The sequence below is a fragment of the Syngnathus leptorhynchus genome, chromosome 4 (genome assembly GCF_054491065.1).
Source record: "Syngnathus leptorhynchus isolate UIUO chromosome 4, UIUO_Slep, whole genome shotgun sequence".
Classification (NCBI taxonomy): Eukaryota; Metazoa; Chordata; class Actinopteri; order Syngnathiformes; family Syngnathidae; genus Syngnathus; species Syngnathus leptorhynchus.
In genome coordinates, this window is record NC_141198.1 from 11,489,149 (window position 1) to 11,512,964 (window position 23,816).

Here is a 23,816-nt window from a genome sequence, read left to right on the forward strand (position 1 = left end):
GCATGCTATGAACAAATAAATCTAAATATAGAGACATTAATAGAAAGTGAAGAAAATCACAAAATATGTCATCAGTACAACTAAAGGTACATGTTCAAGGTTTTTGATGGGCTTGACGTTCTTTTATAATAACCTCATCCAACAAACTGAAGGCCGTCTCTAAACTGCTGAAGTTAGAAACATGGAATTCTGCAAAATGTCTTTAACTGAAAGAATAAAAGAAGGTTTAAGAGGACATAAGGCGTCTTGTCCCACCTATGATTGTAATTTTGACAACAAGCAAAAAAAAAAAAAAAAAAGACCCCAAATCTAGATTAGGAAGTGACACGTGTTACTCAACCGCGCCCCTCCTATCAGCGGAATCGCCGCCACCTGTCTCGGGCTCATTGAGTGCGCTATATCAGTGCGGGTCACGGGTCAGCCTGTCTTGTGATGCCGCTTCGCTCACCTGTCTGTCTTTTGTAAGCCTGACTCACCTTACCTTTTTGCTAAACCTACAGAATTGTCCGTCTGACCGTGCTGCCAGTTACTCTTCCAGTAGTCTACCAGTCTGCCGCCAACCTGATCCCGTGAGAAGCCCAGCAGAATGCTATTCCACCAGGTACGTCATTCAGCACTGGACAGCCCCCACCCAGTCCGATCACCGCTCCAGCACCCCACCGTTCCCCTTTCTCCCCACGATAAAGTCTCTGTCGCTCTGCACTTGGCCATACTGTCTGTTCTGTTACAGGAAGTGACTATCTGTTTTGTGTTTTCTACTACAGAAAGAGTTCACCTGCTCTTCTAAAGATGTTCAACTTTTTTTTTTTTTTGAAAGCCGCAACTTTCCAAAGGCTGATAATAGTTATTGAACTGCATGTCAGATGCGGTTGTCTGAGATGGTCTGATAAAGACAGATAATCAATGTGCACCTCGCAGAGTCGCCCTAACGTGCTTATTATAAAATGCGCTCACCTGGAAAAATCCTGGTGGGACCGGACCCACTGGCATGCCATCGCCTGGGGTGAGGTTACCGAGGACTGGGCTGGGGGCTGCTGCTGCACTCTGAGAGAAGAGAACAAAAACACTTTTACGGTCCGGCATTTGAGTTTATCATTTGCACACCAGCTCTTTTTGTGGGTATGTTTTTTATTATACATACCTTTTTTTTTAAATATATCTATTTTTTATATATACTTATTTTTTCATTCTGCTCACGCTATTTTTTTTTTTTTTTTTGTTCCTCTGATCCCTTCACTTGCTTTCACTCCCTTGCTGAAGGCATTGGACAAAGTTGGATTCTCTGAAGTTTCCACCAGCTGATTTTCGAGGTCACAAAGGAACAAAGTTTAATCAGGCCTAAGATAAAAGCAGAACGATGGCACTTAGTGTTCTCGCCTCCACCCTCGTCTTTCCTCATTTTACTTTATCTCCTCACTGTTCACTTTGCGTCTGCTGATGCAAACTGAGCTTTGGGGGGAAACATTTGGTATGGATACAGACTAGTGTGGTGCAACACTGAGCAGCATCAAGAGAGTAATTTTGGGGGCTGTCACCCATTTTATTCTCATTTTTCTTCCACTGTGGATTACCCAGAATGCAGCACTACTCTGGCAGTCTGGCAGTTTGCTGAGTTTGCCTTCATGCTCCGAGAGCCAGCGAGGTAGAGAGAGCAAGAATGGGTGGGAGAAGAAAATGAGGACAAAGCAGAGATTATGTGTGTGTGTGCGCGCTTGTTAGTGTGCACTTTTTGTTTGTTCGTGTGTGTGAGGGGGGGGGGTTGCTGAAGGAGAACATCTACCTGACCTGCTGACAAAGCAGCATTTTTCTTCAAATGGATGAACAGAGGGAAAAGAACAACAAAAACAAGCCAAGATGTCTGTCTGCCCCAGAGACCAACAACCTTCATCTTCAAACAAGAATTTATCCAGTACGGCGAGACTTCAAAAGTTGTACCATTTAGAGTTTAACCAAACATTCCTGGGGGAAAAAGGCAACAAAACTTTGAGGTTGACTAGCTTTCAAGCCATCAAGACATGAGCTCATTGAGTATCTAAAAGTTTCAGGCCACAAGTGTAGCTTTTCTCTTTTGTCTCCCTACAGACATAACAACCCTAATATAATATGCATGAATAAAGTAATTCCAGCAGTAGTTGTACATGCCACTAGGTGACAGTATGGTTCTGAAAAGACCTCTGCTACTGCGTGTCAGGCATTTTCAATGGCAAGTAGTTTTGCTTTATTCTAGTTTTATTATATGGCGGTTAACTACTCTTGACACTACTTAAAATATTGCCTTTATAAATAATTATTCATTGGTTTGTGATGGTGACAGTTGAAGATTGGATCCAAATGGATTTACTTTAAACAATAGTATGTGGCTTGATGGTGCACTGGTTAGAAGGTTGGCCTCACAGTCAGGAGGGTTTAGATTCGATTCCGGGAAAAGCGGGATATAAAATGGATGGATTATTATTATTATTGTGATTTAGGGCTATACAAATAAACTTGACTTGACTATTATTACGGGTAGCACTGAGAGCTTGTATCTGGATTGGAGGCACAAATTGAAAGGTGTGAGTTCTGCAGATTTGCTATTGCAAATGAAACACAAATTAGGGTATTACAATTGTCGGTTCAATACTGTATTGTTACTGCCCTAGTAGGAAGAGAATATTATTATTTTAAAGAATACAATGACAACTTGCACATTGTATTATACTGTGTGCGTCACTGTGTTTGCACTGCTGGGCAGTAAAGGTTAAAAACATTCATTTGGTAAATCCACTTCATTACGAGAGTGTTACCGAGGCTAAGTTTCTCTCAACCGTCTCCTCAAGTGATCCCTTTCTTTATTGTCCATTAAAAGGTAACTTTTGTCGCACAGCCATAAAAAAGTAAGTCTGAAGTAACTTTTTTTTAGTGTAACATAATCAAGTCTTCCAAATTATTTGCCAAGCTAATTCAGAACAGCCTGAGGGAACCTTAGCTTATTTGCAATCAGTTAATGCGGAGCCAAACTACGAGATGTGCTCAAGACACCAAACACTGGCAGAAATTATTTTTGTACGGATACATGTGTAAAAGTAGCAAGGGTACTAAAGCAATATTTTTTTGAACGTACCTCTAATTGTACGATTTTGTACTTTTTCTCTGAAAGTGCACAAAAGGCGTTTACATTCAAATATGGCCAAGCAATTTTTATAGGATTGAGCAACTGTTGTTTCCCAGCTGTGAGATATGAGCGTGTTAATCCCGTCCTCTTGATTAGAATTGCATTTTGTGGCACAAACAATCTTGTGGACATTTCCAAACAAACTTGGCAGTAGATTGAATCCACTTAAAGTCAAGCTGATCCCGCGCTTCCCCGTGAAGAACGCAAACATTGGTTAGCGGGAATGGGACACGTTTTAAGCTTGTGCAATTACACAATGGAGCCCTACAGTACAAACTACATTCACACTACACTAATCCAATCAGTGCTATGTCCCAGTAATACCTAATGAGATAACACACGCTATATGTTTACCACTCGTGTACCTCACTAATATGCATGGCTGACACATTTAGTGTGTGCGTGAGAGAAAATGCGGAATCATTTCCATTCTGCTTTAGAGAGCAACACTATGAGAGACACTGCGTGAGTGGAATGTCAAATATTCTCATCTCTCTCTCTGTCTCTGTTTTGTCTTTTTTTTTCCTCCTCTCCAAAAGGTGGTCTTGTCTTCCTACCAATCTTTTCATTTTTGTCAAATTCTACTATTGTTTTGTTAAATGGGAAACGTTATGGGAAACAATATACACAATTTTACGAGTAAAGATGTTTGTTGCTATCTTTGTCGCTGTAAATTATATGAAGCTCAAGTGTTTTTCCTGTTACAAAAAAACATTTTAACCGGCTCAATTGATTAGGAAACCAAATAAAACGACATATGAATAATTTGCAGTTATTTGCTGGCTGAGCCTCATCCACATTCAAGAGTCGCATTAACATCAGCTCATTGAGAGGCAGGCGCATCTAGCAATTTGCCTTGTCCATCAAGAGAAGTCGGTCGTGGAAACTACATTTGTTGAAATAAATTGTCAGGCACTTTTGATTTGATTTGAAGTTGGTGGAAAGTTCAACGAGTGTTGTTTACTGCGCTGTAACATGTTTGGAGTTTGTGCTTTAATTTGAAATTTGAATTATTAAAGCCTATCAACATCTAAAGTCAGCAGAAAATGAATGTCAAAATAAAGGTGGATTTGATGACGTTGCACCCTTTCCGACATTTACCACAAAGTCGGAAGTTAGTGCATCATCTTGGGCTGCACGTCAATCAAAGTGACACTCATGACTGTGCAGTGTTTGGTTGAAAACCATAGAAACACCTTCAACAAAACATTGCTTGTGGAAGGTTTAGTGTGAAGGTTGCAAGAGAAAAGATCTCCAAACAACACACCACACAGGAAGGAACTCCATCCCTCTTTACCGCTCCCACCATCCTCTAAAATGCCATTAGTCCACTTCCTGAGCATGAGAGGGAGTAGGATGGAAAGAGGAGATGTTACAAGTTTGACACACCAACAAACACATACACGCATGCACAAACACACACTCAAAGGAGAACGATGATGAATGCATTGCAGATTAATTGTATAAATTCCCCAGTCTCCTGTGGTGATGAGAAATATTTCACCATCCTCCCAAATCCACAGTAAACTCCCTTTTTAGAATTAAACTGCCCTCTGGCACTCAAACATCTTTTTCGTAAGCAACACAAGCCAGACGCTACAGGCAATAACAACAATAACCCACACAAGAAAAACATTCAATTTTAGTTTTACTTTTGGGGTGCATTTTAGTTCTTGAGCTATGATATACAACATGGCAAAATAAATGAATGAATTGATTAATTAATATAATAAATACATATGGAAAATAAAAGTGACAATGCCTAGCCTCATGTGGCCAGAATGTGTCAACAGTTGTGAATGAGGACAGCTTCAGCACTATTGACTGACCCACTCGCTCTTCAGACCCGAATCTAATCGGACAACTGTGAATTATGTCACATCCACCGACAAACACATTTCCAATGATTATGAGTTGCATTGAGGAAACTCAGTCAGCAATCTATTTTGACACTTGAGTGAGTGAGTGAGTGAGTGAGTGAGTGAGTGAGTGAGTGAGTGAGTGAGTGAGTGAGTGAGTGAGTGAGTGAGTGAGTGAGTGAGATTTTGAATCCAGTCCTCGGTGGTTTAATTATTTTTGTTTCCATTGATCGTTCATATCTTTATTTTGTTCTCAGTACTGTTACAGTGGGGTGTTCCATTTATTGTAGTGAGCAATGTATAACTATTAAATACAGTGTTTGCTTGTGTAGTTATCATTTGCACACGAAAAAAAAAAGTCAATAGTGATACTACCATTTAGCTCTTGGGCTGGTTGTCATTTGTCTGTTTATTGTTCAATGGAAAAATGAAATATTTCAGCATTCATCTTGAAAGTTTTGTTCAACATAACAGCAGTGCCCAAAAAAATGGTCAAACAAGTAACATTTTAGCATTGAATTTAACCGGGTAGATTGAATTCACAGGGAATAGAAAGTTGGAAAGAAAAACAGACGGGATAAGATTTCAATTGATTTCAGTCACAAAATATATCCTGGCCTGGCAATTGTGTCTCTTCAGTGCTCCCATTTTTTCCCTTTTTATCACCTCGAGGTGAAAATGATCCCCTTGTGCTGCCATTATAGCTGATTATCAACCTATAATGGCAATGCAATGCTAATCTACATGAGTTCACGAGGCGATTACAGGTAGGACGCTATCAGCTACTCAGCCGGGGTGGGGGTATAGCACTTGTTTATCACTGATGTCATTATCGACCCTTGTAAACATCTCTGGCCAGTGACGGACCATTGTGAGATGTGAGGTGGTGCTGCGGGCTGATGCGCTGTCAGATACACGCAACGGGCTGAAAATGATAGCCAGTGTGGTGCTGGAGAGTCACACTTCAGCACAAGTCTCTATCTCACTTGGTTTCACCACGCTACGGGGGAGATAAGGGGGAGCGGCGCAACAGAGCGGAGAGGAGGAAGATTACAGACACACTTTGGGAAGAAGAGAATGCTGTGTCATGCTGTGTTATATCCTTCCACACTGTCATGAAAATAAATTGTAGTCATAACAGTACGGTTGATAATTGTTGCTGTCAACCCCTAACCCTAATCCTAATCTCGATTTAACCCTAACACTAACCCAAACCCCTACCTTAAACCTAACTCTAACCGCTAAGTTTGAAAACCATTACCCTACTTTGAAACAAATAAAAAGTCAAATAAATAAAAGCCTTACTAGTCATGGTCATTTTCAACCTTCTGAGTGCAAATGGGTTTTTACCCATTTGGTTAAATATATTTCAGTGTCATTTTACATCAGATAAAGTCTTTTGAGTTTATGGTACATTCTGAATTCAACGTGATGGTTAACACATTGTTTCTGCTATATAAAGCCCTTTTCAGCAGTTAGCGCAGATGAGCTGTTCTTGGGAGGTGCTGGTTTAATTTCTGCCTTGGACAGATTTTAGTTCAACACTAGTTAATAAATGATGTATTCATATTTTTAATTCACCCCATTACACTTTATTTTATTTATCTATCCATTATTGTGTTTTTAGTTTGCAGTGATGTGGAACTAACTGTACAGTATCCTTTCATCATTTCTACTGTAAAATGTCCTCCCTCCCATTTCGACAACCAAAATAACACTGACATCTACTCACAAATGACACGATTACATGTATGTTTATAGAATGTGGGATGAAGCTTGCGTAGCCAGAATAAACAAAATCCAAACAGCAAGGCCAGACAAATTGATTTCTAACAGACGCTTTTGGTAGTTGTGTTTTCACTGGATATTTTAATCTTTGACTTTTAGTTGACAACTCCGTGTGCCTAACTAGCTTGTCATTTGTACAGCTTTTTGTCTCCCCTCAGTTCCAGTAAGATCTCTCCTCCAATGTGCCCACGTGTCAGTTGAGGGGGTGCGCGGCGTGCAGATGTCAGCAAGCAGACAACAACACAGCCATCCCCAACATGTTCAAACACGCATGTCATCAATATGACTCAGTGTCAAACCGGGCCCCTCAGCGACTAGCAGACTAGTTAAGACTCAAGACAACAGGAAGGAGAAATGCAAGTGGTAATAAAAGAATGGAAGGCTACCAGTAAAAAAAGGAGAACTTGGAAAAAGGAAATGGTGAAAACCGTTTCCACCTCAGTTCCAACTACAGAGTTTGCCATGTTATTTTTTTGCCCCATCGCTCCCTCCTCACTCATTGCCATGGAGATGATGCTACAGTGAGTCACCTGCACATCTCCCTCCTCCTCTTTCTCAACAGTGCCAAGGAACACTGGAGGATGGAGAGAAGAGGAGAGACGGCTCTGTTTCCTTGGAAACAGACTGGGGGTCTCTGAATCCCCCCCCCTTGCTTCACAACTGCTTGAAAGCAGTTTGCTAGCCACAATACTTTGAGACATCAGGTTCTCTAATTCTCACAACACAACAAACAAAATCAGGTCAAAGTTCAGGGTCTGTATTTTGTGTTATGCTATTATGTCTATTGTGTTATATATTTTCGGGATCATTTAATTCCTTTGTAAAGTGTCTGCTATAGTTTATTGGTAATACAAAGGAATTTATCTTCAAATTGTTTATCTACTGACTGGCTTGTGCGTTCTAAGAAGTAAATGTTATGGGAAACCATCTATTATGTTTGGACATTTCTAAAGAAGCGGTGGCAATTTCAGACACACAAAACAGCAAAACAAATGTGAGTCTGACCATCTTTGCTGTCTTGGTGGAAAGCATTCATATTTTAAAACAACAGAATTTGATATGCTGGGGGGGTTTTTTTTCAAAGGAATCCTGCTGTGAAAGTGATTTTTTTTTCAATTGAAAAAAATAAAGTAAATTCTGGAATAATGCTACCATTGTAACGGGAACAGTTTATTCAAAATTGCACCAAACTATTTTGTTTTAGATTACAAAAAACATCTTTGCCACATATAAAGACAGACTAGAGAATATATACAATGTAACCTAGCCAACCTGCCATTTAGTTTGAATACACATCCCGAAAATATGTATATATAAGGCTGGGCCATTACTTTCTCATCAAAGTGGGCTGCTCTCTGCCTCATGAGCTCCTCTGTTGGTTTCTAACTGCCGCGTGTCTGCCATCTCCCACACTGATGTTGTATAATGATAACAAGCAGAACACTGCTGCCTATTTACCACCTCAATGTATTTCTATACTGCTTATCCTAAACAAGGTTGCAGGTGAACTATACCTTACGCCAGCTGACTTTCCCCTTTATATCAACAATTTTGAAATACCAGAAGAGAAATTATCAGTTCATTCGGCAGTGTAGTTTTTAAGGACTAACTTGTCAAATCTCTTATTTGTCAAACCCAAGGACCGGGGGCTCGATCTGGCCCGCACATTATTTTATGTGGCTCTCTAAAGCCAATTATGTACTTCAGGTTCCTTGTTAAACTTTGTACCAACATTATAAATTGTCTTCACATTTAGAAATGTTGATCATGTTTACAGCAACCCTTTTTTTTTTTTCATTGCGCAACAGCCAAACTTCTTATCATCCTTGACTTCCAGTTTCAAAATTAGTTATTCAAAAGTTTGTTGTGCATAAAATGAAGTAACCAAACATTCATATGGTTTCAGAGGAATGAAAAAAAATGCTCGTCCATCTGCAAATTCAAATTTATTATCTTCCTCAAAGACATAATATTTTCTTTTTAAAAATAAGTCCTTTTTCTTGGGTATACGTTTTCAACCAACAGCACACATCCGTTATGAAGCACGTTCTTATCAGGGAGTGCACGGCGCAACCAGTACGAGTGTCACACTCTGATAATCTCTTCGATTCAGGAGTTGGGTATCACTCTCATTTTTTTCATCCCAGCAGAACCTGCTAACGGCAGTTTGCTTCACGTTTACATTACAAACGAGCTCTACGACAACATTTCGACATTTGTAAATGCCAACTCTAAGACTGACCTCTTCGATAAGGCCACATCTGGATACAGCATTGAAAAATGACTTGTTTTTAATGACATCATGGCGTCTGGCAAATGGAATCCATTCATTTACTTTTGAGAATACAATTTACAAAGCACTTAACAGAACTGCAAACTGCAAATCTGATGCCTGAGAAGCCATCACTGAAGTTAAAAATCAATAACATTGCATCTCATTTCACTCGCTTTCACTGTTTTGTCTTACCATGGAAGTAAAGCCATCACGGGTGTGCAACGTATTCTACACTTAATGATGTCATTTCCAAACACTGATAGTCTTATTCAAAATGCTGACAAAAATGAGCCCTAGGAAAGAACAAAAAGATAACACGGATAAACTCCAAAAACATTCACACCGATATTAATTAGAACTTCAATCACAAATTAGCTGCGGGTAATTACATTGGCGAGGTCTGATTAAAATCAGTGTCAAAGTAAAGAAACGACAGAAAAGAAGGCATCAAAACAATAGTGATTACAGTATCTGAGTCGGACCTTTCATCGGATCTCAGCGGCAGTGTTGATTGAAAGTGATCGCGGTCGAATTACAAATAGTCGAATTGTACCTTTCTGCTTACATGCTTGATGGAAATGGAAAAACTAAGTTGTTGACAAAGACTCTGAGCAATTCTTGGTTCTGATCACAGGAGAAAAAAAAACGATACATGATTCTAGTGTGTGAGCCTTTTTTCATGACTGCATCTTTCTTTTCATTGTGAGTTTTGGTGAATCATATTTCTATGTTCATGTTCATCATCACTCTCATTCTATCCATCCTTTCACCATTCTATCTTCTTTCCTGTTCCTTAGAAGGGAGGTTACGCTGCCCTCCATCTTCCATCCCTGCAGCCACAGGATGACATCATCACATAGGCGCCTCGTCCTTGGAATGACTATTCATCACGCCGATCATCAGCAAGCATCACCTGCCTGCGCGCACACAAGCAGCCGAGCAGGCGCACACACACAATCGCGCAAGTTGAGAGCCTGCTGCAGCTCTGCAGGATGGCAAGAGTGAAAGAAGGAGGCATAAGGCAGAGAAGGAAGGAGATGCGGAGAGCAGGAAGATCCCGCTGGGGTAGGCAGAAAGTCCTGACCTGTGCACTTGCGACTATACATCTCAATAAAGCCCAATTTGGACAAATGTGATGAGTCAGACTGGAGAATAGTCAAAACGAACAGGGCACTGAATACCATCAATGCATTTGTCCTCCTAGAACTTCCTTTGAGCAAAAAGCACACGTAGAGTGTGTGCGCTCTCTTTGACGTTGGTTCTGGAATCTGAAATTCACTTCCTTGCTTTTATTCCAGATACTGGATGACAAACATTGCTGCGTGTGGAAGCACACTCGGAACATATCACATCCTTCTGTTAACCAGCAGCAATCAGACTCTATCATTTAGTCCAATTTGCTAGTCGAACTATTCTTGGAATAGTGGTCTTGATCAGATTCTGAAGTTGAGTATTTTTAAATGTAAAATTCAGCTCAACTCAACTTCCATTTCCTTTTGCTTTCTTTAGCCTAAATGGCCATAATAAGTTGAGCTTTTCCCGCCAATTTGTGCTAATAAACAAGCCACGATCAATGTTCTCGCTCATCAAATAAACAACAAGAGACTGTTAACTCACGTAGTCGTGGAAGGCCTTGGCCTCACTGGAGTGCTCACACGTGTCTCTTCTTTCTGGGGCTGCACAGTACAGGTCCCAGAAAACACTGCAACACACAACACAGTCAAACATCCATCAGATGAAAACAATAGTTCATACAATTGAATTTTTTAGATTTGAAATAATAGACAATAATAACTTACCACCACCAAGAGTGGAGAAACCCTGGAGGTTCTCCTAACGTGATGTTCTTCTCCCATCGGATCTAGACAAACCGGGAAGTAGAACAAGTTGCTTTAGTTAACATGGGGGGGGGGGGGGGGGGTCCACCAGACATATTGTTACATTACATTATTTTTTGAAAGAGACAGACGGGGTGGGTGAGGGGGGGAATAGGTCAGTCTGTCTGCGATCTCTGTCTCGTCACAACTACCCGAGGGTGTGTTGGGATAAGATGAGGTAATAGACATGTAGCAGCCTGAGAAGCACATTTAAACAGCCTCAACACATCCTATTATTCACAGATCCCTCTTTAGTCTCTTTGTCTTCTTTTCTATTTGGAGTGCTTCATAATGAAAAACATTTCCAAGAAATGGCTGCTTTTTGAGGTTTTACCATCGTGACACTCCATAACAGTGTGTCTGCTTTCTAAATTATATTAAGAAGGAGAATAATAATTGATTCAAAGAATTGATTCCAACAATGATTCAAAGGAATTGTCCCACACTGTTGTCGTGTTGATGAATGAAATATGATTTTCTCTTTAACTTAACCATCTCTAGTTTTAATCTTCTCTCTATTTAGTTTAAAAAATAAATAAAAATACTGCCATCCTAGCATTTTTGGTGTAAATCTTTTTCATGTCCCCTATTTAGAATAAATACCTGTGCGTCAATCAGGTATTATTGTCTTTGCCCAATAAAAAAAAATAAAAATACAAATGTACTTTGAGAACCTACTATGTGCTTGCTTTTTAAGTGCGGAAAAAGTAACTAACAAATTTGAGAGGGAGGATTTATCGTCGTCTCTTGAAAAGTCCGTGGCCACGCCAGAAAGGTGCAGAGGGAGTTCAGGCGCACAAATCACTTGGGATATACAGTCCTCTATGCAACGACTCAGTGAAGGTCATTGACTAACACAGCAATGACGTCAACCTGTACACTTGAAGGTGATATATATCCACACACCGTGCATTTAAAGACACAGACAGTCTGCATCAACATGATCATCATCGTCGTCGTCACTTGTCTATTTCCGAAAAACCCAAATTGTCTTGGTGATTTCCAAATGATCCAAACATTTGATATGGATGAAAGAAGACTGAGTCATCTGTTTTAATGGAAGCAAACGAGATAACAGGAAAGAGTGGAACACTGCAATTTTAGTCAGAGCGTCTTGACCTCACTTGCAGGTCAGACAAGACTCTTAAAGGAATGCTTTGCTTTGAAGCTTGAGGGGGGATGAGGAAGGAAGTGTCTCTCGTACTTGCATGTTTCAACAACTCCAGCAAAGACGATTGTTGATTCGCATCATTATTGTGGAATGCGCTGTGACAAATAGTTACTCAAGTGGAAAACAATGGAAACAAATCATGCATTTGTAAAACAGCTACTGTCGCACAATTGTGTTTAGACAAAAACAAATATTTCTACTGTCCTCACAACAATTAAGACACGTCTGACTTTACCATTGTGCAGTGTAATTAGAAAATTCAAATGATCTATCTACTGTTTATTGGATGATAAAAAGGTGGATAACAGTCCTTTAAAATTGTGTTTTGTGCCACCTCATTGGGCTGAGCTGTGTGCTAGTTGTGTTTACACTTGTTGCACTCTTAGCTAATGTATTCCCACAATTGATGCCGCATGTCCTTTTCATCCTCCATCCTCGTTTTTGCCCATGTGCACACACATAAAGTTAGAATGATGAGAATTGGTGCCAGCGGATGATGTAACCGTTTCCATGCTCCATCTCTTTGTTCTCTTACCGCAAGCCTCCATCCAGTGTCCTCTAAAATGGTAATTTGCTGTTATTTAGGCCGAGCCACCGCAATCTACTGACCTCCTTTCCACCTTATCACCTTTTTACCTCAACTGAATTACAGCAAGGACACACTTGTATCCGAGAAAGAGTAATGGAAGAAGAGATAAGGATGCAAGGAAGCGGGGGGAAGGATGAAAGGTAACCACAAAGGACAAAATGGAACTTTTGAAGAGCTCAGAGAGTGATGTCATAGAAAAGATGACAGCTCCAAGACGTCATGCTTAATGACTTACCTCTGAGAGGAAAGTCTGTGCTGACTTCTGGGCTCCTACATGCAGCAGGTACTCGTACACATATAATGCTAACCTGCACAAAAAGCACAAGGAGGATAAGTCAATTGGCATGATACTCATAGATATATTATATTTATAAATTAGAACATACAAGATTAGAACACACAAGATGCTCCACCATGCAATGTGCATTAGTCCCTTGTGCACATAATAGTATACTAATAATAATAAACCAATGTAAGAGTCATTCACTGTTCAAAATCAAACTCGCCTTTCTTTGAAACAAATATAAAATACGCAGTGGGGAGAGAATCTACGACAATGAACCTTTCATGTCTGGCAGTTTAATTGAATTCCAAGCTAATCGAAATTTCAATATGCCCATAAAAGAAAAACTATTGCAGGTGGAAGGAAAAAAAACCAAAAAAAACAATTGCATATGCGAATTAATTAATTGTATACATTTGAAATAATTAAATTACGTGATACTGGTAGAATGGAAAACGTTTTTATTGGCTTTTGGAATGTTGGGAAACATCTGGTGGCAGAAGATACATCTCTTTTTCTCAACAACAAAATAATGGAAGTAAATGTATTTTAAGAATGGCATCATTGATAGATTGTACGTTTTGACCATACACTTATTTTCCCCAAACTCATAGTGACATATGAAACACTGAGATCGAACATAAAGGGGCAGAGAAGAAAGGTAACGGCAAAGTATTTTTGAAAAACAAAGAAGAGGTGAATTCCATCCCTGCCTCCAAACTTGATTTAAATGCATAGTAACCATACAGACATAAATCAGGCATCAAGCTCCTCTCTCTCTCCGAGTCCTATCTCTTTTTTTATTAAACACACAGCAACATTGGGTAGCGCTGGAAGAGGACTGATAAGCCGAATGCAAAGTAACACTTGAAGGCACCTTGTCGAATTTAATATCGACCAAACGTTAACACCATTGCTGCTAATTTCCTTAAAAGACACAGAAAAAAGGATTGGAAAACACTGGCCTAGCTCGCACTGTTGCCTCGTTGTTAATTTGAAATTTTCCCACTTGATAAAAAGCTCTCAGCTATGTGGAAGTGGACTGACAGACAGTCAAAATACAGAGCCTAGATAAGCTTTAAGGATTAGAGGCGGGGGAACTGTTCAAGGTTAAGAATCCTCCATATTTGACAGAATAAAATGAGAGAATTATAGCTTCTTGCAATTAAACAAACTGTCAGTATGAATAATCTTTGCATGAGTCATTGTTGTAAGGCAGTTGATGCAATTTGCAACTTAGTAAATTCAGGCTTTTTTTTTTGTTGGATACAATCGGCACAATCGTATGGCCTAACCCGGTAATCCGTGTTATGACCACTTATCATTAATTACAACTTCAACCAGGGTCAAGGTTTCCAGTTTGCCTTGTCGTCACGAGTATGAGGTGAGTAAGTGGAGGGGGTGAACCAGCCCTAAGATCCCCGCCTGACCTTTCTCTCCTTCATATTGAAGTGTTTGTGTACCCTCTGACTCACATCTAATCAAATTCATATTTGGAACCAACACTTATCCTGGCTGCTTCTGCCGCTGCCGCTGCTGGGTAAAGAAACAGGCAACTATAAAGGGAGATGACTTTTTTAAATAAAGGTAGCAAGCAGATGCAGTCAATAGTCAGATTGTCAATATATAATAATAAATAATCTTGCAAAATTCATTTGCAATCTCACATTAAAGATGAATCGATACTTTTGATTGACTGATTGGTTGAACATCTTATCTTGAACAAGTAGTACAAAATAACAAAGGAATGAAAATATTTCAATCTAAATATCTAATATTATTAACGGCCGGTCTGAAAAAGAGTATGAGGAAATTGAAGCTTGATTTATCTCCAAGTACTAAATTGGGTTAAATCGAGTGATTTGTCGATGAGTCAACAATAATATTGATCATAGTAAAAATCGCTAATCTTGCCTTTTTGTTATTTCATCTCCAGATTTTATACTTTTTAATCAAGTTCTAGACACGAGCATGAGTCCAACATAGTTCAACTCATATTCTGTTCTATCATGAGAAGCATTTGTCCTCAGGATCTATCCCGTAAATATGAATGTCTCCCAGGTCCGTTATGTGACACACTGAGAGAGAAGATCAGAAAGACCCTGAAAAAAGAAATCCATAAGGGAGCACAAAGGTCCATAGCCCATGAGATGAATACTTGAGAGTGAGAGCCAAGCATGTTCCAATTCTAAATGTTGTAGCAGCAGCAGCAGCAGCTTACTTAGCATAACACCCTGCTGTGACCTCCTTCTACACTTCACACATAATTCGACTCAGCTTCAACATTAAGGCTTAACTTGCCTACATTTGTTAAAAGAAAAAAGGAAAATGGAACACACATACATGCTTTGGAATATGCACACATATTATTTTTTTATTTCTGAATTTCCAGAGTTTTACGAAAATTGTAAGAATGAAGCAGTAATTCTACATTGAACTGAGTCACAGTCAGAAAGTTTAACAACTATAATTATCCTCACCAAAAGTAAAACCGTTACAAATCACAAAAACAAAAAACAAAACTCAATTACCTTTGTGCTGTCAGTCAGTAAAAAGCAGCACGGTCTGTGTGTCTTTTCAAAGCACCAAGCTTTCAAGCAACTTGAACCTTTGCAGGCCAAAAGCTACATCTACTGATTTTTAATTTCTAATTTAATTTTCCATGTCATCAAAAATGTTGATGTCTGCCACACTCAGAAATTTGGAGCTTTTCAAAAGTGCCAGCCTCAAACATACAGAGGTCCCGGCATCAAAGACACGCCACCTGTGGATGAGGTGAGTTCCAGCTGCTTTGCACCTGTGCTCTTAAGCTCAAAAAGCGAGGGACCCTCACAAAAGAGTTTGCGGTGATCAAGCCAGCGCGCCCGCCGAGGACAACCCGGCGAGTGAGGGCCAAACACTTTCCCTGATTAATCAAGGCTCGCAGCACGGCTTTATGTGCCATTAAGAGCCGCGCTAAATGACTCCACTTCATTCATTAAAGTGGAGCATCCTCTGCGGGTCGGAGCGGCTCTCCGGGAAAGCAGACGGACATGAGAGGGCGCCGGGGCACGGCGCAGCAGAAAGCCAGGGCCACTGAGGCAAGATGAGCAATAGACCCATTAAAACGCTGAATAATTCATTTGAAATGCGGTGCTTCAAGAAAACATCAGCGGGAAAAAAACAAAAAAACAACAACACAACAACCTTTGCTATCTGTTTTTTGGGGGTTTTTTTCCGGCAAAGAGTATCTTCAGAATATTTATGAACAAACAGTCTAGGAATTCTACTCCTCTGCAGGCCAAACACTTGATGAGGAAAATCAGGCTGCAGTTGATTAATCCCTGCGGCATTATCATTCCACTAAAGTATAATTGAATCTGTGCAGGGGACGAGGAGGTGCAAGCGCATTCGCAGAAGCTGCCGCTGTGTTTACTACCCGAGCCGAGCAAATGTGCACATAATGTATACAAAGTGATGCATATCCACCATTTGAAGTCAATGGAAGTCTGGTCTGTCACAAACCGATAGATAAATCCATACACGTGAGCGGCAATGTGACGAAAAGTCAGACAAAACAGAAAGATGGAGTAAGGCGAGTGGCGAGAGAGTAAATGATTAATGAAAGGAGCAGGGGAGCATTGCAAGAAGAGGTCAAAACGGGGCACGAGAGGAGCGATGCGGCTGCCTGGGAGCTAAAACTAAGGAGCACAACATTGTAAACATGCGTACACGTTTAGCAAATGGGAATGTTGATTTCACCTTGATGCAGATAAGAGTCTAACCCAAAGGATGCCGTTTAAGGAGGTTACACGGCTGTTGAAAGTCTGCTGGCTTGCTTTGGTCTTTATTTACCTTCAACTCTCGGCGAGATATCAATTATTCAAGCTTACACTTTTGTATGGGTGAAGAAATGCTGGAAAAAAAATTCTGGTGAAATGATTATTTGATTATAATTGCTACTAGATTCTTTTTGTGTTTACATCTTGTCTATTGTAATATTTATTAGGGCAGTTTTATTTCTTAGGGGAAAGATCAGTAAATCAACTGTCAATTTATTTATTTTTTTCAATCATTTTCAAACCGTTCTTGAATCTTTTCAAGAATACAATTTGGGTTATTGGAGAACTTTTCATTGAAATAAAGTTTCCTTCCCTCTCGCTTTATCTAGCAAAGCGATGCTTTCGATTCATCTCCAAGTGGCTGAGCGCTGTGCCTATATATCACAGATGCATCCCTAATTGGCATTTTTGCTGATGATCATAAATTGAATCTATATCGTCTCCATTATGCTTCCAAGGAATCCCCCGAGGTCTCTCTAATGGCTTCTGCTAAATGCAGCTCGCTTGTAGTGCGATTCCTATAAAGTGTTTTCTCTCTTCGTGTTCGTTCCTACAGCAGGTTTGGGATGTAGCTGAGTGTTGGGAGGAGCAGCGAAAAGTTCACTCAAGCTTTGAAGATTAGCGAGACACGTCATAATCCCGCGTGGAAGCAGTCTGAAGGGAAGACGTTTGTACTCAAATATACTTTGTTTCATCTGCTGGTGTTCCATGTTTTGTCTGCACTGAAATTGTCTTAGGCACAGCTTTGTTGAGCAAATGTTTGTCATAGTCTTTATCCCCATCACTTCCACAGCACTTAGTGACGCTTCTAGAGATTTGGAAAGAGTTGTTCCAGTTTGGCTCGATCCAGTTTGTGGTGGTAGAGCTCAACCACAACATCAGACTGGTTGCTGACGCAGGAGAAAATGTTTGTAATCAGCAGTAGACTTGAAAGTAAAGAAGCAGCTCTCTGTGAAACGCCCCACGCTGCAAAAAGAAGAATTCTCAAGTGGAAAGGTCACACATGAGAGTTTAAATCCAAAGAATGAAGTTCATATCCTGAATGGGATGAATAGTCACCAAAGTCATGTGTTGTTTGGCTCACCTTTTATTTACATTTCATTAAGTTCATATCCCAGGATTTGCCCCTGGCACTAACCTTTGGCACAAGTGAATGTAAAATGAAAATGCGGAAAAATCAAGTTTAAAAGGAAGATCAAAATGGTTTTGGAACGTCGTCTTTTTTTTTTTTCTTCTTTGAAATAGTAACGTGTGTTTTTCAGTTGTATTTCAAAGCCTGCACACCGATTTTTTGTCTGGAGAAAATCTTCGGGATCGTAAGCGCACGTTAATACGTTTGTAACTATTGAATCCATTGTGAGATCTGACGGTAGCATCCAACATACACGCGTGTATGTTGACTAGGCTCGGCTGTCTAGGAGTAATGACCTCAACTGACTTTTCCCCGGCAAGACCGGTGAATAAAACACCCACAGATAGCAGTATTCATATCAAGCCTTGTCAAGATTAGATACCACAAAGACCACAAGTTTAACCGTAGCTGCAAACCTCCACCTTGGTGCACAGTGACTACACCCAAAAACAGTACCCTCCCATCCATCCAAAACATGATAGAGGAATCTGCATTATTAATTAATTGATTGCTAAGAATTTGCTCATTTGCGTGCAATTGTCTCCCAAAGAGTGTGGCAAAAATAAAGCGCACTGTTCAATTGCAACCAGTTCTAAAGAAGAACACAGAAACCAGACTTGACACCATAGAGATTTCCCTGCCAGTTAAAGAAATTAAAAAATTCCAATTTAATCAGTTTGCTGATCAACATCTTGATCAAAGAAATCTATGCCCACCCTAAAAAAAAAAAAAAACAGTATAGAGAGCCTTCTGTTCGTCACTGTGCTTGTAAATAATCATTCCAAATGGAATTTGTCAATCAATCAAACCACATGTATGCTTCAATCATAACTCTGCAAGAACACAAGTATTTCCATTTCGACAAAGAGATTAAAGCAAACATTTTGACAGATGAATCAATGAAGGGCTTGTCTCCCCTAACTCAAGCAGAATGTAAATCAACTTTACTTGTGCCAAATCTGTAATGGCCGCACTACTTGGTAGTTATTCAACAAAACACTATGAATGACAAGATCAATTGCAACAAGTACTTGTAGTAAAGACTCCCATTTATCTTCAACAGAGACCAATAACACACCAGTGAATCTCTGTGACTGCTGAGTAGTGCCGCTTGATTGGTCGGTGGGCTTTAGTGCAATAGTGGCAGGAAGCAGAAAATCACTGTGGCAGGAATTAAGACTTGAGCAGACAACACAATGAAGAAAGACACCTCTAAGCAATCACCCTCACACAATGAGCCTCAGCCAAACGCTTGTTGTTCTGTCAGCAGCGGCGAGACTCCACTGTCTCACAGCGCAGACAACAATGCGCACGGTTGAGATAACAGGAAATGCCAGCACGAGCAACAGACGCAAATGCTGAGCAGCTAAAGAGACCAATGCAATGATATTTAAAACAAATCATGGGTTCGTGACGTGAATATTTTTTCTCAACTAAGGGAAGAAAATTACACGAGGAAGGGGATTCAAAAGGGATTGAGTGGAATACAAGCGGAAGCAAATGCATCCTTTCCTTGATTTTAGTTCCATTTCATTGCGTTTGATTTGTTTAGATTGAGCCACCTCTCATGGGAAATTTGTTTAATTTCACACATGGAAGAACACAAATGAATTTTTGGAGTGATTTCCTTGTTCAACTTTGTCTCCACAATATTCCAGTAAATCTTAAATTCAACACAAGCATGACGTTGGGGAATTTAGTAGACTAAAGTCAGGGATCATGTCGGATGAATGAATGTACTCTTCAAATGATTGCCCCTTGGAGCTCCAAAAACAACAAGAGCAACCTCCAAAACATGAGAAGAAATAAGTTTAAAAATAAAAATAGAATCGACACCCAATACAAAATGTTAACTTCCTCCAACATGCCACATGATGTTTTTAGGCCATGAAATACTTTTTGTAAGAAACTTCTTTCATTTAAATTCACAAGCAATCTGCACTAGTGTGAGAGTGAATCTGCTTCCGTGGCTGTGTCGTAAAACTGAAGGACCACACCTCCCCCACCCTAACGGGAAATCTGATGCTATGGGATGCTCTCTTCTCACATTAGCTCCGTTGCCCATCCATCTGCATGTTGTTCAAATGAAACATGCAGAGAAGAAATACCAACACCACGCTAGGGGGAAATAAAGACGTTTTCAACTCTTTGGGTTGAAATGTCTTTGAATCTTCTTTCTTTTGGACAACATGATGGTGAGATGCCAAAAATAAAACGACGCCAAACTTTACGATTTAAAACGGCTGTTACGGGAGAGTCATCATCTCTTCAAAGGCTACCCTTGAAATGCCCATCAAGTGCTCAAATAGCAAATAGCCTCAAATACTGCTGATTGGGCTGATCATTTTTGGACCAGACATTTCCACAAGATGTGCCAGAATCGTCCCATTGTTAGTTATATAGTTGTACTGTTGTTCATTGTACACCGCATGGAAATAATTAAGGGTAAAAGATTTGCGCTTGCTTGATGTGGGCTTACAAAAAAATATATATAAAAGTGGAAAGTGAAGAATTAGGATCAAGGAGGAGACCGGTTTTTTTTTCCAGGTAGTGTTTTACCTGAGTAACAAACTGTGAACTGGACCTTGAAAATTCAGCAAGGTGATGTTTTGTGCTTTTTCCTCGAATGTCATCAAGGATTTAATCGGGACTGGAGGACAGACACCTCTGTGCAGGATGGTAAAACCGAAGAACTGCAGCTCAACCAAACACATAAAAGGAGAGAGGGGTGTAAATTTCAGGATAACAAAATAAAAAATAAAAAGAGTCTGTATGTCTTAAGCAGTTTCTAAGCCTGGCCGTCATGCATGCTTAACCTTGCACTAGCGTCTGTGCTATGCTGCTTGCATATCAATGACGATGGAATATCAGCAGCAGTCGTCACAGGAGGCAAAGCAGCTATGTTAGCAAACACACACTGGTAATAATTTAATTATTCGGTACATACTATTTTTGTTCAGATTCTCAAACAGTTAATGCAATTTACAATGGAGGATTTTGGGATTATTAACAATTATATAATTTCCATAACAATAATTATATTATTATTATTATCAATAATATTATTTTATTGTTATTGTTATTGATAATTATTTATTATTATCATTATTATAAAATATCGTTTATTTTTCAAAACCACCAGAATAATGGTATTTTAAATGTTCTAATTATTCCAAATACACTGAGATGCTGTAATTTATGACATCAACGTTACATTTTTAATCCGAGACTTAGCCATTCGTGTTTATTGGCAATTTCTCAAGCAAATGTTCAGTTTTCATCCAACCAAAATTTGCTGTTGGCCTTCACTATGAAGCCTGTATGGTGTAAGTGTTTGTGAGTGTTCTTTCCACAATTGTAGCTCAAGTTACAGGAAGTGTTCCAAGGGCGTGCGCATCCCTGGCGTGCTGCTGTGGTTAACAGTAGAGCTGAGCACATGCGTCGTCTCCACTATCCAACACAAAACTTCCTGAGAAAACCACAAATGCGGCCACTAACAACGCGGCCAATGGCAACAAAACAGATCATGAGTGTCCCACCCAGAGTGCTGTCTTCTTATTGGAAAAGTGCAGGCGTTCCTTTTACAGAGCCAAGTGACAATTAGATATATTAAAAAAGGAGGTAAAGTGGAGGGAAGGGAGAAGTAATGGTGGGTTTCTAATTAAAACAGAAGCACTTGAGGACACTCACCAGCTCCCGAGGGACAAACATTGATAAATTCACTCAGCCATCTTTTCAAAGGTGTGACAAAAGACGGTGGGGATGCTCTGCCCTCGCCACCTTTCTTCCCTCGCATGCCATCTGATGCCGAATGAAGTCCTTTGTAGCCTTGATCCATTCCCAAGGACCCAGAGGCTTACAGTACCCGTCGACAGGCTCCCGTCTCTTGACTGACACGTCTCCCTGTCCCACGTCTGTTTGTGTTCATCAGAGGAACACACAAAGAAAACACCCACCTTCAATAGGATGTTGCGACTGGCTTTGATAGTTCCGTAAGCGCTGGGCTCTGGGGATGCCGGCGGATAAAAGGCGACTTTTAGCATGCAGCGTCGGTGTGTTTAGCAGGTTCAAATACATCTTCATTGACAATCTCAGAAGCTGTCATCACCCTTGTCTTGATCTTTTTGCCACACTTGGGTGCATGCGTCGCTTCCGATGAGTGCAAGTTGGTCTATGTGATTATTTGTCCTCAGTAACAACTGAATTTTGAAGGTGAGCCTCCTAACGTGATTTGTCATCACCTTCGTTTTCATAGCACTGCTGTCTTCAGTTGTGATATTTGAGTGACAGTTAACAGTTGAGCATGGTGTGGTTTAAAAGACACGCCCACGACGTATGAGAGACAATAAATGCACATTAACTCAGTAGCCAACATTTGGAGTGACGCCTTTAACCATTACGAAGAGGAATTGTGATTTTCAAATCGTTATTGTTGTGGATTGTCACATGTCATAGCTGTGTAAGTAATAATAGCGTATTATTGTCATTCCCATTCAGAGAAGCAGCATGGAGGACAGATGGCAATTGATTAGGAGGGATGAAACATATGGAGCAGACAACTCAGCTGGGTTTACGGAGTTGCAAACATCGTGTTCACCGCTGTTATCCAACACTTATGTGAATACTGTCTCTCAGAAAGCCTGCTGTGTTTTAGCCAGATGGGTCAAACCAACATAACACCATGCGTCACCTGATATCACCTGGAACATGGTTTACAATTGTCACTCTCACTAGGCTGACAGGCACTCGTTAGGTTGCTCTCCTAACTAGTCAACTTCAAACTTTGGGCAGTTAAAAAAATGACATTTCAATTTTGATTTTTTTTACAGGGTGTAACAAAAGTAAATTATTAACTTATTAGCAACAACAAGAATAATATTCCGATTTTTTTTAAATAGTGCATGTGTGTGTGTGTGTGTGTGTGTGTGTGTGTGTGTGTGTGTGTGTGTGTGTGTGTGTGTGTGTGTGTGTGTGTGTGTGTGTGTGTGAAGGAGGGTGCACGTGTGCAAGTGTTGTGTGCGCACTGCTCTGATTTCGTTGTTATGAAACTCATTCCATCAGAGCCAGACTGGCAACCTATTTTTTTTCTGTAGGAGACACTCCCAGCATGCAATGCAGCCCCTCGGCCTACAATGGCAGCCTCCTGGTGGAGTTTATAAGCGTCTTGGTTCAGAAGTGGGCTGTGTGTCTGCGTGCGTGATTGCGTGTGTGTGTGTACGTATGTCTGCACGTGTGTGGGTGGTTTGTTGGTGTCTGCTTGTGTGTGCGATGATGAGCCACAGCTCCATGAACAGCTAGGCCTCCACCAGTATACCATCTGCATTTCAAACTTATAAATGCAGTGTATGAAGATTGCTTTCACTGTTAATCTAGTAGAATAAACATTTTAATTCATATGATCATGCTTGATTTTAATTATTTAATTGTAGTTATGTTAAGTTGGGCATGCATGCCCCACAAGTTGTACCGTTGTAATGTAATAAAAACGTTGTACCACAAAACCAGATCACCTGTATGTGGATTTTGTCAGTGACACGTACTGGTAAACTTGTTAGTACACAACGTGCGGCCATGTCATAGTCATCAGCTATGCATGTTGCAACAAACAAACTGCAAAACATACTGAACAAGCAAAACCTTTTCTCCTTACATGAAACAGTGACACACTATGTAAACCCGGATTTCACACTGTCACACTTGAAAGTCAAATATTGATGTCCCTCAAGGTACAATGTTTTCCAGTGAACAAAATTGTGGTACAATTACTTCATGGTTTTAATACAGCTTTATCTTTTAAAAGAAGGACTGACAGTAAATTGTAAGATTTCTCATAGTTTGGGGGTGCTTTGATTTACTTCAGCACCCGC

The 23,816-nt window shown here is 40.1% G+C and overlaps 1 protein-coding gene and 1 long non-coding RNA gene across 3 annotated transcripts in view; one reads left to right on the forward strand and one right to left on the reverse strand.

Moving 5' to 3' along the window:
• The window catches only part of LOC147058121 (single-stranded DNA-binding protein 2), a 31,796-nt gene that overhangs the window by 3,641 nt on the left and 4,339 nt on the right, over window positions 1–23,816 (reverse strand). The window contains exons 1-5 of one of the 2 annotated variants that reach the window (XM_085909830.1): window positions 20,509–20,713; window positions 12,949–13,021; window positions 10,876–10,937; window positions 10,694–10,778; window positions 955–1,044 (exon numbers count right to left, since the gene is read on the reverse strand). In XM_085909830.1, the coding sequence (XP_085765956.1) occupies window positions 955–1,044; window positions 10,694–10,778; window positions 10,876–10,937; window positions 12,949–13,021; window positions 20,509–20,663 (465 nt within the window). In that variant the 5' untranslated portion in view covers window positions 20,664–20,713. Of the gene's footprint in view, window positions 1–954; window positions 1,045–10,693; window positions 10,779–10,875; window positions 10,938–12,948; window positions 13,022–20,508; window positions 20,714–23,816 lie in introns of those variants that run through there. The other variant, XM_085909831.1, reaches the window with a different exon arrangement.
• LOC147058122 (uncharacterized) lies at window positions 415–2,305 on the forward strand. Its single transcript, XR_015065854.1, has 3 exons — window positions 415–601; window positions 765–1,119; window positions 1,261–2,305. It is a non-coding gene; the product is annotated as an uncharacterized LOC147058122 (long non-coding RNA).